Source organism: Oncorhynchus clarkii, chromosome 5, assembly GCF_045791955.1.
Source record: "Oncorhynchus clarkii lewisi isolate Uvic-CL-2024 chromosome 5, UVic_Ocla_1.0, whole genome shotgun sequence".
Taxonomy (NCBI): Eukaryota; Metazoa; Chordata; class Actinopteri; order Salmoniformes; family Salmonidae; genus Oncorhynchus; species Oncorhynchus clarkii.
Window position 1 is genome coordinate 97,797,857 of NC_092151.1, and position 19,746 is coordinate 97,817,602.

General features: G+C 44.5%; 1 protein-coding gene across 2 annotated transcripts in view; it reads left to right on the plus strand.

Moving 5' to 3' along the window:
• The window catches only part of LOC139409602 (shroom family member 2a), a 102,273-nt gene that overhangs the window by 80,561 nt on the left and 1,966 nt on the right, over positions 1 to 19,746 (plus strand). The window contains exons 9-10 of one of the 2 annotated variants that reach the window (XM_071155011.1): positions 4,949 to 5,132; positions 12,081 to 12,353. In XM_071155011.1, the coding sequence (XP_071011112.1) occupies positions 4,949 to 5,132; positions 12,081 to 12,353 (457 nt within the window). The remainder of the gene's footprint in view (positions 1 to 4,948; positions 5,133 to 12,080; positions 12,354 to 19,746) is intronic. The other variant, XM_071155012.1, reaches the window with a different exon arrangement.

Consider the following 19,746-nt stretch of genomic DNA (forward strand, 5'->3'; position numbering starts at 1 on the left):
TAACGCTAATTTAACTGTTACCTACCCCATACCTAACGCTAATTTAACTGTTACCTAACCCTACTCCTTAACTAACCCTACTCCATACCTAACGCTAATTTAACTGTTACCTAACCCTACTCCTTAACTAACCCTACTCCATACCTAACGCTAATTTAACTGTTACCTAACCCTACTCCTTAACTAACCCTACTCCATACCTAACGCTAATTTAACTGTTACCTAACCCTACTCCTTAACTAACCCTACTCCATACCTAACACTAATTTAACTGTTACCTAACCCTACTCCTTAACTAACCCTACTCCATACCTAACGCTAATTTAACTGTTACCTAACCCTACTCCTTAACTAACCCTACTCCATACCTAACACTAATTTAACTGTTACCTAACCCTACTCCTTAACTAACCCTACTCCATACCTAACGCTAATTTAACTGTTACCTAACCCTACTCCTTAACTAACCCTACTCCATAACTAACGCTAATTTAACTGTTACCTAACCCTACTCCTTAACTAACCCTACTCCATACCTAACACTAATTTAACTGTTACCTAACCCTACTCCTTAACTAACCCTACCCCTTACCTAACACTAATTTAACTGTTACCTAACCCTACTCCTTAACTAACCCTACTCCATACCTAACACTAATTTAACTGTTACCTAACCCTACTCCATACCTAACGCTAATTTAACTGTTACCTAACCCTACTCCATACCTAACGCTAATTTAACTGTTACCTACCCCATACCTAACGCTAATTTAACTGTTACCTACTCCATACCTAACGCTAATTTAACTGTTACCTACCCCATACCTAACGCTAATTTAACTGTTACCTACTCCATACCTAACGCTAATTTAACTGTTACCTACCCCATACCTAACGCTAATTTAACTGTTACCTACCCCATACCTAACGCTAATTTAACTGTTACCTACTCCATACCTAACGCTAATTTAACTGTTACCTACCCCATACCTAACGCTAATTTAACTGTTACCTACCCCATACCTAACGCTAATTTAACTGTTACCTACTCCATACCTAACGCTAATTTAACTGTTACCTACTCCATACCTAACGCTAATTTAACTGTTACCTACCCCATACCTAACGCTAATTTAACTGTTACCTACTCCATACCTAACGCTAATTTAACTGTTACCTACCCCATACCTAACGCTAATTTAACTGTTACCTACCCCATACCTAACGCTAATTTAACTGTTACCTACCCCATACCTAACGCTAATTTAACTGTTACCTACCCCATACCTAACGCTAATTTAACTGTTACCTACCCCATACCTAACGCTAATTTAACTGTTACCTACCCCATACCTAACGCTAATTTAACTGTTACCTACTCCATACCTAACGCTAATTTAACTGTTACCTACCCCATACCTAACGCTAATTTAACTGTTACCTACTCCATACCTAACGCTAATTTAACTGTTACCTACCCCATACCTAACGCTAATTTAACTGTTACCTACTCCATACCTAACGCTAATTTAACTGATACCTACCCCATACCTAACGCTAATTTAACTGTTACCTACCCCATACCTAACGCTAATTTAACTGTTACCTACCCCATACCTAACGCTAATTTAACTGTTACCTACCCCATACCTAACGCTAATTTAACTGTTACCTACCCCATACCTAACGCTAATTTAACTGTTACCTACTCCATACCTAACGCTAATTTAACTGTTACCTACCCCATACCTAACGCTAATTTAACTGTTACCTACTCCATACCTAACGCTAATTTAACTGTTACCTACCCCATACCTAACGCTAATTTAACTGTTACCTACCCTACTCCTTAACTAACCCTACTCCATACCTAACGCTAATTTAACTGTTACCTAACCCTACTCCTTAACTAACCCTACTCCATACCTAACGCTAATTTAACTGTTACCTAACCCTACTCCATACCTAACGCTAATTTAACTGTTACCTAACCCTACTCCTTAACTAACCCTACTCCATAACTAACGCTAATTTAACTGTTACCTAACCCTACTCCTTAACTAACCCTACTCCATACCTAACGCTAATTTAACTGTTACCTAACCCTACTCCTTAACTAACCCTACTCCATACCTAACACTAATTTAACTGTTACCTAACCCTACTCCTTAACTAACCCTACTCCATACCTAACGCTAATTTAACTGTTACCTAACCCTACTCCTTAACTAACCCTACTCCATACCTAACGCTAATTTAACTGTTACCTAACCCTACTCCTTAACTAACCCTACTCCATACCTAACACTAATTTAACTGTTACCTAACCCTACTCCTTAACTAACCCTACTCCATACCTAACGCTAATTTAACTGTTACCTAACCCTACTCCTTAACTAACCCTACTCCATACCTAACGCTAATTTAACTGTTACCTAACCCTACTCCTTACCTAACCCTACTCCTTAACTAACCCTACTCCATACCTAACGCTAATTTAACTGTTACCTAACCCTACTCCTTAACTAACCCTACTCCATACCTAACGCTAATTTAACTGTTACCTAACCCTACTCCATACCTAACGCTAATTTAACTCTTACCTAACCCTACTCCTTAACTAACCCTACTCCATACCTAACGCTAATTTAACTGTTACCTAACCCTACTCCATACCTAACGCTAATTTAACTCTTACCTAACCCTACTCCATACCTAGCGCTAATTTAACTGTTACCTAACCCTACTCCTTAACTAACCCTACTCCATACCTAGCGCTAATTTAACTCTTACCTAACCCTACTCCATACCTAACGCTAATTTAACTGTTACCTAACCCTACTCCATACCTAACGCTAATTTAACTGTTACCTAACCCTACTCTTTAACTTCTTGATTCTACTTGAGACGCATATGTCTCAAGTAGGCACCTGGAAATGCAAATGCGCTACGCTAAATGCTAAATGTACTCGTTAAAACTCAAACCTTGATCAAAATTCACAAGCAGGGTATTGAATTAAAGCTACACTCGTTGTGAACCTAGCCAACAAGTCAGATTTTTAAAATGCTTTTCGGCGAAAGCATGAGAAGCTATTATCTGATAGCATGCAACACCTCAAAATGCCTGAATGCGACGTAAACAAAGACTCTGCTTATCCGACGCAGCACAAAACGCAGAAATAAAATATAAAACATTCATTACCTTTGACGAGCTTCTTTCTTGGCACTCCTATATGCCCCATAAACATCACTATTGGGTCTTTTTTTCGTTTAAATCGGTCCATATATACCCAAAATAGCTTTCTATGGAAGCTGTGTCATTCAGAAAAAAACATCGTTTTTAAACGCTGCGTCATTTTCTAAAATTAAAAAAGTCGACGATGAACTTTCACAAAACACTTCGAAATCCTTTTGTAATCCAACTTTAGGTATTAGTAAACGTTTATAATCTATCAAAATGATTACAGGGCGATGTATATTCAATAGCTCCTCGTCTGCAAATCAATGGCTGCCAATGTCCACATTCACAGCATCCTGGTGGAGACTGGAAGAAACGGAATCCAGATAGTTGGATTTTCCAACAAAAAATTCAATTGAAAATGACAACAATGGCGACATCGTATGGAATTTGTATGAATTGCATGCAGGTCGATATTAAATTTTGTCCCCTTTTAACAACCCATGGAAGTGACTTATGGAAATTATTTTTAGCTTTCAGAGAGCAGTTTTTCTTGCGTTTTTCAATGAAACACACGATCTGTTATAGTCACAGCCGTGATTTAACCAGTTTTAGAAACTTCAGAGTGTTTTCTATCCACACATACTAATCATATGCATATACTATATTCCTGGCATGAGTAGCAGGACGCTGAAAAGTTGCGCGATTTTTAACAGAATGTTCGAAAAAGGAGGGGGTAGAAGTAAGAGGTTCTAACCCTACCCCTTACCTGTGTGGTGGGAGCTGGATTATAATAGTCTTCTCGTAGTGGGAGCTGGATTATAATAGTCTTCCGTATCATAGTGGGAGCTGGATTGTAAAAGTCTTCTCATAGTGGGAGCTGGAATATAAAAGTCTTCTCATAGTGGGAGCTGGAATATAAAAGTCTTCTCATAGTGGGAGCTGGATTCTAATAGTCTTCTCATAGTGGGAGCTAGATTATAATAGTATTCCGTCTCATAGTGGGAGCTGGAATATAAAAGTCTTCTCATAGTGGGAGCTGGATTATAATAGTCTTCTCATAGTGGGAGCTGGATTATTATAGCCTTCTGTCTCATAGTGGGAGCTGGATTATAATAGTCTTCCATCTCATAGTGGGAGCTGGATTAAAAAAGTCTTCCGTCTCATAGTGGTAGCTGGATTATAATAGTCTCCTCATAGTGGGAGCTGGATTATAATAGTCTTCTCATAGTGGGAGCTGGATTATAATAGTTTTCCGATTCATAGTGGGAACTGGATTATAAAAGTCTTCCGTCTCATAGTGGGAGCTGGATTATAATAGTCTTCCGTCTCATAGTGGGAACTGCATTATAATAGTCTTCCGTCTCATAGTGGGAGCTGGATTATAATAGTCTTCACATAGTGGGAGCTGGATTATAATAGTCTTCACATAGTGGGAGCTGGATTATAATAGTCTTCACATAGTGGGAGCTGGATTATAATAGTCTTCCGTCTCATAGTGGGAGCTGGATTATAATAGTCTTCCGTCTCATAGTGGGAGCTGGATTGTAAAAGTCTTCTCATAGTGGAAGCTGGATTATAATATTCAAGTGTTTTAAGAGGTTTGATTTGTGTTAGTAATAACATCTCATGAGAATGACATCATTCAAAGTAAAGGGGGAATTTAGCCACCTGATGGTGAAGTTTTGAATTGCAGCTCAGTCCCACAAATCTAATTTCCAGTTTGTGTGTGTATACTTGTGTTCTAACTGAGTCCATCTCTTATTCCAGGAGTGAGGAGGACAGTGTAGCGGGAGCAGTTTCTTTGGTGACCAGCTCCACCTATTACAGCACGTCGGCACCAAAGGCTGAGCTTCTGATCAAGCTGAAAGACATGCAGGAGAGGGAGGGGCTAGAGGAGGAGCTGGAGGAGGAGTCAGCGGATGAGTTGGACCACGACCTGGCCAATAAAAAGGTACCAAGAGCCCTCTTTACTGTACTGCTCTCTGTAGCTAGACTTCTAACCCTAACTCGGTGTTCTACTGTAGCAGACATCTAACCCTAACTCTGTGTTCTACTATAGCAGACATCTAACCCTAACTCTGTATTCTACTATAACAGACATCTAACCCGAACTCTGTGTTCTACTGTAACAGACCTCTGTAGCTAGACATCTAACCCTAACTCTGTGTTCTACTGTAACAGACATCTAACCCTAACTCTGTGTTCTACTATAACAGACATCTAACCCTAACTCTGTGTTCTACTATAACAGACATCTAACCCTAACTCTGTGTTCTACTATAACAGACATCTAACCCTAACTTTGTGTTCTACTATAACAGACATCTAACCCTAACTCTGTGTTCTACTATAACAGACATCTAACCCTAACCCTGTGTTCTACTATAACAGACATCTAACCCTAACTCTGTGTTCTACTGTAACAGACCTCTCTGTAACTGCTGCACTCATTTACAGTTGGGCAGGGAACATTTGGTGAATCATGGTTTGTTTACCTAAGACTCCAAACATGCCACTATTGACCAGCATTGATCATAAACTGAGAATTAAAAGTAGGTATTGTCCTTGGTTCAGTTCAGAGCTATCTGAAGTCATACACAACAGAGATGCTGCCTGGGCCAAAGCTAGATTCACAGACTCGGGCTCAGACTGGCAGTCTTTCAGGAGATTGGAGAAATCTGTGTGTAAAACTAGTTAAAAAAGCTCAATCAGATTATTATGTAAATACCCTATTTGAATGTACAGGGAACCCAGCTACATTTTGGAAAGCTGTTAGGTCACTGAAGGGTTATGTCTCCTCTTCTATCCCCCAAGAAATTAATTTAGATTCTGGCCCTACTACTAATGGATATCATTAATGCATGTAATCACCATTTGATCTCTGCGGGCATATATTTGAATGTATTTCAAAGCCAGCTCTTGAAAAGAGTAGTTTGGATGTTGATGGTGAAAATCTATTTAATGATAGTGAAAATGCTGGTCAGGAGTTTCCTTTTCTGGGATTCACTGATGAAGACGTTCAGGGATACTTTGTTAACATTAGACAACAACAAATTCCCAGGGGCTGATCTTCTAGAGCCTGGTCTGCTGAAGTGTGCAGCTCCCCTTATTACTGGCTCAGTGGCCCACATTTTATATTAACATAGTTACCAGGAAGTATTCCAAAAGCATGGAAATCTGCATATGAGCTGTCACTCCATTAGGGTGGGGATACAAATGATGTAGACATCTACCACTCCATTAGGGTGGGGATACAAATTATCTGGACATCTATCACTCCATTAGGGTGGGGATACAAATTATGTAGACATCTATCACTCCCATTAGGGTGGGGATACAAATGATGTATACATCTATCACCCCATTAGGGTGGGGATACAAATTATGTAGACATCTATCACTCCCATTAGGGTGGGGATACAAATGATGTATACATCTATCACCCCATTAGGGTGGGGATACAAATTATGTAGACATCTATCACTCCATTAGGGTGGGGATACAAATTATGTAGACATATATCACTCCCATTAGGGTGGGGATACAAATGATGTATACATCTATCACCCCATTAGGGTGGGGATACAAATGATCTGGACATCTATCACTCCATTAGGGTGGGGATACAAATGATCTGGACATCCATCACTCCCATTAGGGTGGGGATACAAATGATGTAGACATCTATCACTCCATTAGGGTGGGGATACAAATGATGTAGACATCTATCACTCCCATTAGGGTGGGGATACAAATGATGTAGACATCCATCACTCCCATTAGGGTGGGGATACAAATGATGTAGACATCTATCACTCCCATTAGGGTGGGGATACAAATGATGTAGACATCTATCACTCCATTAGGGTGTGGATACAAATGATGTAGACATCCATCACTCCCATTAGGGTGGGGATACAAATGATGTAGACATCTATCACTCCCATTAGGGTGTGGATACAAATGATGTAGACATCCATCACTCCCATTAGGGTGGGGATACAAATGATGTAGACATCCATCACTCCCATTAGGGTGGGGATACAAATGATGTAGACATCTATCACTCCATTAGGGTGGGGATACAAATGATGTAGACATCTATCACTCCATTAGGGTGGGGATACAAATGATCTGGACATCCATCACTCCCATTAGGGTGGGGATACAAATGATGTAGACATCTATCACTCCATTGGGGTGGGGATACAAATGTTGTAGACATCTATCACTCCATTAGGGTGGGGATACAAATGATGTAGACATCTATCACTCCATTAGGGTGGGGATACAAATGATGTAGACATCTATCACCCCATTAGGGTGGGGATACAAATGATCTGGACACCCATCACTCCATTAGGGTGGGGATACAAATTATCTGGACATCTATCACTCCATTAGGGTGGGGATACAAATTATCTGGACATCTATCACTCTATTAGGGTGGGGATACAAATGATCTGGACATCTATCACTCAATTAGGGTGGGGATACAAATGATCTGGACATCCATCACTCCATTAGGGTGGGGATACAAATGATCTGGACATCTATCACTCCATTAGGGTGGGGATACAAATGATCTGGACATCTATCACTCTATTAGGGTGGGGATACAAATTATCTGGACATCTATCACTCCATTAGGGTGGGGATACAAATGATCTGGACATCTATCACTCCATTAGGGTGGAGATACAAATTATCTGGACATCTATCACTCTATTAGGGTGGGGATACAAATGATCTGGACATCTATCACTCCATTAGGGTGGGGATACAAATTATCTGGACATCTATCACTCCAATAGGGAGGGGATACAAATGATCTGGACATCTATCACTCCATTTCAAGACTACCTTGTTTAGCTAAGGTTCTTGAATCCTTGGTTAATGTACAACTTTGTTCCTTTCCATGGCAAGTTAAGCCCTGGAATTTGGGGAATTTGGCTTAACTCTTACTTCTACCCCCACCTTTTTTGAAAATTCTGTTAAAAATTGCGCAACTTTTCAGCGTCCTGCTACTCATGCCAGGAATATAGTATATGCATATGATTAGTATGTGTGGATAGAAAACACTCTGAAGTTTATAAAACTGGTTAAATCACGGCTGTGACTATAACAGATCGTGTGTTTCATTGAAAAACGCAAGAAAAACTGCTTTCTGAAAGCAAAAAATAATTTCCATAAGTCACTTCCACCAGTTGTTAAAAGAGAACAGAATTTAATGGGAGTCTGCCTGCACCTCATACAAATTCCGCACGATGGCGCCATTGTACTAATTTTCAATTGAATTAATTGTTGGAAAATACATCTGTCTGAACTCCAGTTTCCCAGTCTTCACCCGGATGCAGTTTAAGGAGAGATCAGATGGCATTGTTTTTGAAGTGAGGACCTATTGAAGAGACATCGCCCTGTAATCATTTTGATAGATTATAAACGTTTACTAATACCTAAAGTTGGATTACAAAAGGATTTCGAAGTGTTTTGTGAAAGTTTATCGTCGACTTTTTTAATTTTAAAAAATTACGCAGCGTTTAAAAACGATGATTTTTTCTGAATGACACAGCTTCCATACAAAGCTATTTTGGGTATATATGGACCGATTTAAACGAAAAAAAGACCCAATAGTGATGTTTATGGGGCATATAGGAGTGCCAAGAAAGAAGCTCGTCTAAGGTAATGAATGTTTTATATTTTATTTCTGCGTTTTGGGTAGCGCCGGCTATCGCAAAATCTGTTGTTTACGTGTCGAGCTGGCATTTTGGGGGGTGCATGCTATCAGATAATAGCTTCTGATGCTTTCGCCGAAAAGCATTTTAAAAATCTGACTTGCTGGCTAGGTTCACAACGAGTGTAGCTTTAATTCAATACCCTGCTTGTGAATTTTGATCAAAGATTGAGTTGTAACGAGTACATTTAGCATTTAGCGTAGCGCATTTGCATTTCCAGGGGCATACTTGGGACGTCTGCGTGTCAAGTATTCTCAAGAAGTTAAATTCATCAAAAAAGTTAGCTTATAACAGTGAATCTTTTTTTGTGGGAAACACTTAAGACAATTCTAGGTCTTCTGGCATATTTTGGTTAAACTATCTCCAATTCAATGGAATTGCAACCCTCTGCATGCACAGTGCATTCCTCCATCACATGCACAGCTGATTCACAAGATCTTGAGATGCTATTGAGCCCACACTACTACACTGTCTGAGCCAAGGACTACATGAGCCAAGGACTACAAGCTTCTGGTACATTTTGATTACAATATATTTGCTTACAGCAAAGTGTGTTTAAATAATTTCTAACAATTTCAGCTAGTTAATTTTTGCTACCATGTGGGTTTTAGCTTGCTTGAGCCTGCCGAGGAGTGTTAATTCACCTGTTTCCATACATGTTTCATTTTAAAACATTTATTTTACAAATGAGTTGTTTAATCTAATCTAACTATTTATCTGTACATGGAATTGTATTTTTTTTACTCATTTTTCTATAATCTTTACAGGAAAATGCCACAGGCACTATCTGATGTGTGGAGACATTTCACTGCAGCTAATGTAGAAGAAAACGCTGTGTACATTTGCAAATACTGTGCCAAATCATATGTGAAGAATGCAACAAAGATGCAGAATCATCTGGCCAAGTGCATAAAGTTCCCTCAGAGCTCACAACAAGCAACCTCTGACAAAAGTCCCTCTACTTCTATTCGAGGTGAAAATTATGAATCGATAGCAACAGCTCATGGTCCTCCTGGAATCAGAAGTGTTTATGACTCAATGGAGGAACGTAGTCAGAGAAATGCTGATGAATGTCCTGCTCGAGCTGTGAATGCAACTGGTTCACCTCTGATGCTCACAGGCAATGTGTATTGAAATAAATTTCTGAATGTTCTTCGCCCAGCATACACCCCTCCAACCAGACATGCTTTATCTACTCATTTGCTAGATGCAGAGTTCAAAAGAGTTCAAGTGAAGGTCAAGCAAATCATAGAGAAAGCAGATTGTATTGCAATCATCCCTGATGGGTGGTCAAATGTTTGTGGGCAAGGAATAATTAACTACATCATCTCCACCCCTCAACAAGTATTCTACAAGAGTACAGACACAAGGGACAACAGACAAACCGATATCTACATTACAGATGAGCTGTAGGCAGTCATCAATGACCTTGGACCACAGAAGGTATTTGCACTGGTGACAGACAATGCTGCAAACATGAAGGCTGCTTGGTATAAAGTGGAGGAGTCCTACCCTCACATCACACCCATTGGCTGTGCTGCTCATGCATTGAATCTGCTCCTCAAGGACATCATGGCACTGAAAACAATGGATACACTCTACAAGAGAGCCAAGGAAATGGTTAGGTATGAGAAGGGTCATCAAGTTATAGCAGCAATCTACCTCACCAAGCAAAGTGAGAAGAATAAGAGCACCACATTGAAGCTGCCCAGCAACACCCGTTGGGGTGGTGTTGTCATCATGTTTGACAGTCTCCTGGAGGGGAAAGAGTCTCTCCAAGAAATGGCCATATCACAGTCTGCCGATATGGACAGCCCCATCAAGAGGATCCTCCTGGATGGTGTATTTTGGAGAGTGGGGTAAGCGGTGTGAAACTCCTGAAACCTATAGCAGTAGCCATTACACGGAATGAGGGAGGCAACGCCATCCTGTCTGATGTTCAGACTCTGCTTGCAGATGTGAGATAATAAATCCATACTGCCCTGCCCACTTCACTGTTGCTCCAAGCAGAGGAAACTGCAGTTCTGAAATACATCAAAAAGCGTGAAGACTTCTGCCTGAAGCCCATACACGTCACAGCGTACATGTTGGACCCCAAGTATGCTGGCAAGAGCATCCTGTCTGGTGCAGAGATCGACAAGGCCTATGGTGTCATCACTACCGTGTCTCGCCACCTTGGCCTGGATGAAGACAAGGTTCTTGGCAGTCTGGCGAAGTACACTTCCAAGCAAGGGCTTTGGGATTTAGATACAATATGGCAGACATGCCAACATATCTCATCAGCCACCTGGTGGAAGGGACTTTGTGGATCTGAGGCTCTTTCCTCTGTTGCCTCCATCATCCTCCAAATCCCACCAACATCAGCCACCTCAGTGCGCAACTGGTCCTTGTTTGGGAACACACACCAAAGCACGCAACAGGCTGACCAATACAAGGGTTGAAACATTGCAGGCCATCCGGGCAAATTTGAGGCTTTTTGAGCCTGACAATGACCCATCCTCAAGAAGGTTGGAAAGTGACAGTGAAGATGAGGCTCATCATTATAGTCGGTATAAAATATGGGCTGGACCTCGTTGTCTGTAAGAAGAGCTGCTTTCTCTTTTATTTATTTACAAAGCAATCTGACAAACTCCCTCCATGTGTAACATCATTCATTAAGATAAGAATCCTAAGTTACCAAACCTGTTCTCAGGAATGGATAACACTAGAGATCCCTTCAGTCTGTTCCACAGAGGGGCATAAAAACAATCTGCAGAGTACACTGCAGTTAGATGTGCTGGTGCCACTCAGGCAGTTAACATTATTGATTGAGGACCTCTATGTAGTTGAATGTGATTGATTGTTTGTATTAAATACTTTATTTTGGTTTATATTGTTTTATTATTCTTTATATTGTAATGTATACAGGGCTATATTTTAAAATAGATCTCAATGTGACTCCCTGTTTAAATACAGGTTAAATCAAATTAAATAGTATAGTGGTTCTGAATGAGATTAGAGATTATTTCACCCTTGACTGCCACTTTGTCCCTAACCATCCTCTGATTCTGACCTCTAACCCTCTCCTCCTAGGAGCTCATGGACTCTCAGCAGGAAGCTGCAGGTGCTGTGTGAGGTCAGGATCCTAACCTCTGACCTCTAACCCTCTCCCTCTCATCCTGCAGCAGGAGCTGGTGGACTCTCTCAGCAGGAAGCTGCAGGTGCTGCGTGAGGCCAGGGAGAGTCTTCAGGAGGATGTCCGTGATAACAACGCCCTAGGAGAGGAGGTGGAGGCCACGGTGCAGCAGGTCTGTATGCCAAACCAGCTGGACAAGTTCAGGATGTTCATAGGAGACCTGGACAAAGTGGTCAGCCTGCTGCTGTCCCTGTCCGGACGCCTGGCCAGAGTGGAGAACGCCCTCAACAGCCTGGAGGATTGTACATCACCTGAGGAGAGGGTGAGTTAGAGTTGGGGAGAGAAGAGGAGAGGGTGGGTTAGAGCTGGGGAGGGGAGAGATGAGGGGGGGGGGGGAATTATGAGTTAGAGTTGAGGAGGGTAATTTGAGAGGAGAGGTGGGTTAGAGTTGGGGAAGGGAGAAGGTGGGTTAAGAGTTGGAGGGGAGAGGGTGGGTTAAGAGTTGGGGTGGGTTAAGAGTTGGGGAGGGGAGAATGTGGGTTAGAGTTGGTGAGAGGGTGGGTTAGAGTTGGGGAGAGGGTGGGTTAGAGTTGGGGAGAGGGTGGGTTAGAGTTGGGGAGAGGGTGGGTTAGAGTTGGGGAGAGGGTGGGTTAGAGTTGGGGAGAGGGTGGGTTAGAGTTGGGGAGAGGGTGGGTTAGAGTTGGGGAGAGGGTGGGTTAGAGTTGGAGAGAAGAGAGGGTGGGTTAGAGTTGGGGAGAGGAGAAGGTGGGTTAGCTGGAGAGGGGAGAAGGTGGGTTAGAGTTGGGGAGGGGAGAGAGTGGGTTAGAGTTGCGGGGGTTAGAGTTGGGGGCGGGGGTTAGAGTTGGGGAGGGGAGAGGGTGGGTTAGAGCTGGGGAGGGGAGAGGGTGGGTTAGAGCTGAGGAGAGGGTGGGTTAGAGCTGGGGAGGGTGGGTTAGAGTTGAGGAGAGGTGGGTTAGAGTTGAGGAGAGGTGGGTTAGAGTTGGGGAGAGGGTGGGTTAGAATTGAGGAGAGGTGGGTTAGAGTTGGGGAGAGGGTGGGTTAGAGTTGGGGAAAGGTTGGGTTAGAGTTGGGGAAAGGGCGGGTTAGAGTTGGGGAAAGGGTGGGTTAGAGTTTGGGGAGAGGGTGGGTTAGAGTTTGGGGAGAGGGTGGGTTAGAGTTTGGGGAGAGGGTGGGTTAGAGTTTGGGGAGAGGGTGGGTTAGAGTTTGGGGAGGGATAGGGTGGGTTAGAGTTTGGGGAGGGAGAGGGTGGGTTAGAGTTTGGGGAGAGGGTGGGTTAGAGTTGGGGAGAGGGTTGGTTAGAGTTGGGGAGAGGGTTGGTTAGAGTTGGGGAGGGGAGAAGGTGGGTTAGAGTTGGGGAGGGGAGAGGGTGGATTAGAGTTGGGGAGAGGAGAGGGTGGATTAGAGTTGGGGAGAGGAGAGGGTGGATTAGAGTTGGGGAGAGGAGAGGGTGGGTTAGGGGAAGGGAGAGGGTGGGTTAGGGGAGGGGAGAGGGTGGGTTGGGGAGGGGAGAAGGTGGGTTAGAGTTGGGGAGAGGGTGGATTAGAGTTGGGGAGAGGGTGGATTAGAGTTGGGGAGGGGAGAGGGTGGGTTAAAGTTGGGGAGAGGGTTGGTTAGAGTTGGGGAGAGGGTTGGTTAGAGTTGGGGAGGGGAGAAGGTGGGTTAGAGTTGGGGAGGGGAGAGGGTGGATTAGAGTTGGGGAGAGGAGAGGGTGGATTAGAGTTGGGGAGAGGAGAGGGTGGATTAGAGTTGGGGAGAGGAGAGGGTGGGTTAGGGGAAGGGAGAGGGTGGGTTAGGGGAGGGGAGAGGGTGGGTTGGGGAGGGGAGAAGGTGGGTTAGAGTTGGGGAGAGGGTGGATTAGAGTTGGGGAGAGGGTGGATTAGAGTTGGGGAGGGGAGAGGGTGGGTTAAAGTTGGGGAGAGGGTGGGTTAGAGTTGGGGAGAGGGTGGGTTAGAGTTGGGGAGAGGGTGGGCTGGAGTTGGGGAAATGGGGAGGGGGGTTAGAGTTGGGGGAGGGGGGTTAGAGTTGTGGAGGGGAGAGGGTTAGAGTTGGGGAAGGGGGAGGGGGAGGGGGGTTAGAGTTGGGGAGAGGAGAGGGTGGGTTAGAGTTGGGGAGGGGACAGGGTTAGAGTTGGGGAAGGGGGAGGGGGGTTAGAGCTAGGGAGAGGAGAGGGTGGGTTAGAGCTGGAGAGGGGAGAGAGTGGGTTAGAGCTGGAGAGGGGAGAGGGTGGGTTAGAGCTGGAGAGGGGAGAGGGTGGGTTAGAGCTGGAGAGGGGAGAGGGTGGGTTAGAGCTGGAGAGGGGAGAGGGTGGGTTAGAGCTGGAGAGGGGAGAGGGTGGGTTAGAGCTGGAGAGGGGAGAGGGTGGGTTAGAGCTGAGGAGAGGGTGGGTTAGAGCTGGAGAGGGTGGGTTAGAGCTGGAGAGGCGAGAGGGTGGGTTAGAGCTGGAGAGGGTGGGTTAGAGCTGGGGAGGCGAGAGGGTGGGTTAGAGCTGGGTAGGGGAGAGGGTGGGTTAGAGCTGGGGAGGGGAGAGGGTGGGTTAGAGTTGGGGAGGTGAGAGGGTGGGTTAGAGCTGGAGGGGGGAGAGGGTGGGTTAGAGCTGGAGGGGGGAGAGGGGGGGTTAGAGCTGGAGAGGGGAGAGGGTGGGTTAGAGCTGGAGAGGGGAGAGGGTGGGTTAGAGCTGGAGAGGGGAGAGGGCGGGTTAGAGCTGGGGAGAGGAGAGGAGAGGGTGGGTTAGAGCTGGGGAGAGGAGAGGGTGGGTTAGAGCTGGGGAGAGGGTGGGTTAGAGTTGGGGAGAGGGTGGGTTAGAGTTGGGGAGGGGAGAGGGTGGGTTAGAGTTGGAGAGGGGAGAGGGTGGGTTAGAGTTGGGGAGAGGAGAAGGTGGGTTAGCTGGAGAGGGGAGAAGGTGGGTTAGAGTTGTGGAGGGGAGAGAGTGGGTTAGAGTTGGAGAGGGTGGGTTAGAGCTTGGGAGGCGAGAGGGTGGGTTAGAGCTGGGGAGGGGAGAGGGTGGGTTAGAGCTGGGGAGGGGAGAGGGTGGGTTAGAGTTGGGGAGGGGAGAGGGTGGGTTAGAGCTGGAGGGGGGAGAGGGTGGGTTAGAGCTGGAGGGGGGAGAGGGGGGGTTAGAGCTGGAGAGGGGAGAGGGTGGGTTAGAGCTGGAGAGGGGAGAGGGTGGGTTAGAGCTGGGGAGGGGAGAGGGTGGGTTAGAGTTGGGGAGGGGAGAGGGTGGGTTAGAGCTGAGGAGAGGGTGGGTTAGAGTTGGAGAGGGTGGGTTAGAGCTGGGGAGGGGAGAGGGTGGGTTAGAGCTGGGGAGGGGAGAGGGTGGGTTAGAGCTGGTTGAGATCAGGGCTCTGTGCAGGCCAGTCAAGTTCTTCCACACCAATCTCGACAAACTATTTCTGTACGGACCAGGCTTCCTGCGCGGGGGCATTGTCATGCTGAAACAGGAAATGGCTTTCCCCAAACTGTTGCCACGAAGTTGGAAGCACAGAATCGTCTAGAATGTACTTGTATGCTGTAGCTTTAAATCAAATCAAATCAAATTTTATTTGTCACATACACATGGTTAGCAGATGTTAATGCGAGTGTAGCAAAATGCTTGTGCTTCTAGTTCCGACAATGCAGTAATAACCAACAAGTAATCTAGCTAACAATTCCAAAACTACTACCTTATACACACAAGTGTAAAGGGATAAAGAATATGTACATAAAGATATATGAATGAGTGATGGTACAGAGCGGCATAGGCAAGATACAGTAGATGGTATTGAGTACAGTATATACATATGAGATGAGTATGTAAACAAAGTGGCATAGTTAAAGTGGCTAGTGATACATGTATTACATAAAGATGCAGTAGATGATATAGAGTACAGTATATACGTATACATATGAGATGAATAATGTAGGGTATGTAAACATTATATTAGGTAGGATTGTTTAAAGTGGCTAGTGATATATTTTACATAATTTCCCATCAATTCCCATTATTAAAGTGGCTGGAGTTGAGTCAGTGTGTTGGCAGCAGCCACTCAATGTTAGTGGTGGCTGTTTAACAGTCTGATGGCCTTGAGATAGAAGCTGTTTTTCAGTCTCTCGGTCCCAGCTTTGATGCACCTGTACTGACCTCGCCTTCTGGATGATAGCGGGGTGAACAGGCAGTGGCTCGGGTGGTTGTTGTCCTTGATGATCTTTATGGCCTTCCTGTGACATCGGGTGGTGTAGGTGTCCTGGAGGGCAGGTAGTTTGCCCCCGGTGATGTGATGTGTTGTGCAGACCTCACTACCCTCTGGAGAGCCTTACGGTTGTGGGCGGAGCAGTTGCCGTACTTTTAAGATTTCCCTTCACTGGAACTAAGGGGCCCGAACCATGAAAAACAGCCCCAGACCATTATTCCTCCTCCACCAAACTTTACAGTTGGCACTATGCATTTGGGCAGGCAGCGTTCTCCTGGCATCCGCCAAACCCAGATTAGTCCGTCTGACTGCCAGATGGTGAAGCGTGATTCATCGCTCCAGAGTCCAATGACAGTGAGCTTTACACCACTCCAGCCGACGCTTGGCATTGCACATGGTGATCTTAGGCTTGTGTGCTGCTGCTTCTCGGCGATGGAAACCTATTTCATGAAGCTCCCGACGAACAGTTATTGTGCTGACATTGCTTCCAGAGGCTGTTTGGAACTCAATAGTGAGTGTTGCAACCGAGGACAGACAATTTTTACGTGCTACCGCTTCAGCACTCAGCAGTCCCGGTCTGTGAGCTTGTGTGGCCTACCACTTCGCGGCTGAGCTGTTGTTGCTCCTAGATGTTTCTACTTCACAATAACAGCCCTTACAGTTGACCGGAGCAGCTCTAGCAGGGCAGAAATTTGACGAACTGACTTGTTGGAAAGTCACTGAGTGCCACGTTGAAAGTCACTGATCTCTTCAGTAAGACCAGTCTACTGCCAATGTTTGTCTACGGAGAAGAAATGGCTGTGTGCCCGATTTGATATACTTGTCAGCAATGGGTGAGGCTGAAATAACCGAATCCACTCATTTGAAGGGGTGTCCATATACTTTTGTATATATAGAATGAGAAAAGAAATCCAGAAAATCACATTGTAGGATATTTAATGAATTTATTTGCAAATTATGGTGGAAAATAAGTATTTGGTCAATAACAAAAGTTTATCTCAATACTTTGTTAAATATCCTTTGTTGGCAATGACAGAGGTCAAATGTTTTCTGTAAGTCTTCACAAGGTTTTCACACACTGTTGCTGGTATTTTGGCCCATTCCTCCATGCAGATCTCCTCTAGAGCAGTGATGTTTTGGGGCTGTTGCTGGGCAACACGGACTTTCAACTCCCTCCAAAGATTTTCTATGGGGTTGAGATCTGGAGACTGGCTAGGCCACTCTAGGACCTTGAAATGCTTCTTACGAAGCCACTCCTTTGTTGCCCGGGCGGTGTGTTTGTGATCATTGTCATGCTGAAAGACCCAGCCACGTTTCATCTTCAATGCCCTTGCTGATGGAAGGAGGTTTTCACTCAAAATCTCACGATACATGGCCCCATTCATTCTTTCCTTTACACAGATCAGTCGTCCTGGTCCCTTTGCAGAAAAACAGCCCCAAAGCATGATGTTTCCACCCCCATGCTTCACAGCAGGTATGGTGTTCTTTGGATGCAACTCAGCATTCTTTGTCCTCCAAACACGACGAGTTGAGTTTTTACCAAAAAGTTATATTTTGGTTTCATCTGACCATATGACATTCTCCAATCTTCTTCTGGATCATCCAAATGCTCTCTAGCTAACTTCAGACGGGCCTGGACATGTACTGGCTTAAGCAGGGGGACACGTCTGGCACTGCAGGATTTGAGTCCCTGGCGGCGTAGTGTGTTACTGATGGTAGGCTTTGTTACTTTGGTCCCAGCTCTCTGCAGGTCATTCACTAGATCCCCCCGTGTGGTTCTGGGATTTTTGCTCACCGTTCTTGTGATCATTTTGACCCCACGGGGTGAGATCTTGCGTGGAGCCCCAGATCGAGGGAGATTATCAGTGGTCTTGTATGTCTTCCATTTCCTAATAATTGCTCCCACATTTGATTTCTTCAAACCAAGCTGCTTACCTATTGCAGATTCAGTCTTCCCAGCCTGGTGCAGGTCTACAATTTTGTTTCTGGTGTCCTTTGACAGCTCTTTGGTCTTGGCCATAGTGGAGTTTGGAGTGTGACTGTTTGAGGTTGTGGACAGGTGTCTTTTATACTGATAACAAGTTCAACAGGTGCCATTAATACAGGTAACGAGTTGAGGACAGAGGATGCTCTTAAAGAAGAAGTTACAGGTCTGTGAGAGCCAGAAATATTGATTGTTTGTAGGTGACCAAATACTTTTTTTTTTTTTTCTAATTTTGTCTGTCATAGTTGAAGTGTACCTATGATGAAAATTACAGGCCTCTCATCTTTTTAAGTGGGAGAATGTGCACAATTGGTGGCTGACTAAATGCTTTTTTGCCCCACTGTACATGTTATCTCCCCTCCCAGCTCTACGTCATTAACAGATACATGTTATCTCCCCTGCCAGCTTTACTTCATGAGCAGAGACATGTTCAAATCAAATCAAATCAAATCAAATCAAATCAAATTTTATTTGTCACATACACATGGTTAGCAGATGTTAATGCGAGTGTAGCGAAATGCTTGTGCTTCTAGTTCCGACAATGCAGTAATAACAAGTAATCTAACTAACAATTCCAAACTACTGTCTTGTACACAGTGTAAGGGGATAAAGAATATGTACATAAGGATATATGAATGAGTGATGGTACAGAGCAGCATAGGCAAGATACAGTAGATGGTATCGGGTACAGTATGTACAAATGAGATGAGTATGTAAACAAAGTGGCATAGTATAGTATAAAGTGGCTAGTGATACATGTATTACATAAGGATACCGTCGATGATATAGAGTACAGTATATACGTATGCGTATGAGATGAATAATGTAGGGTAAGTAACATTTATATAAGGTAGCATTGTTTAAAGTGGCTAGTGATATATTTACATCATTTCCCATCAATTCCCATTATTAAAGTGGCTGGAGTTGAGTCAGTGTCAGTGTGTTGGCAGCAGCCACTCAGTGTTAGTGGTGGCTGTTTAACAGTCTGATGGCCTTGAGATAGAAGCTGTTTTTCAGTCTCTCGGTCCCAGCTTTGATGCACCTGTACTGACCTCGCCTTCTGGATGATAGCGGAGTGAACAGGCAGTGGCTCGGGTGGTTGATGTCCTTGATGATCTTTATGGCCTTCCTGTGACATCGGGTGGTGTAGGTGTCCTGGAGGGCAGGTAGTTTGCCCCCGGTGATGCGTTGTGCAGACCTCACTACCCTCTGGAGAGCCTTACGGTTGAGGGCGGTGCAGTTGCCATACCAGGCGGTGATACAGCCCGCCAGGATGCTCTCGATTGTGCATCTGTAGAAGTTTGTGAGTGCTTTTGGTGACAAGCCGAATTTCTTCAGCCTCCTGAGGTTGAAGAGGCGCTGCTGCGCCTTCTTCACGATGCTGTCTGTGTGAGTGGACCAATTCAGTTTGTCTGTGATGTGTATGCCGAGGAACTTAAAACTTGCTACCCTCTCCACTACTGTTCCATCGATGTGGATAGGGGGGTGTTCCCTCTGCTGTTTCCTGAAGTCCACAATCATCTCCTTAGTTTTGTTGACGTTGA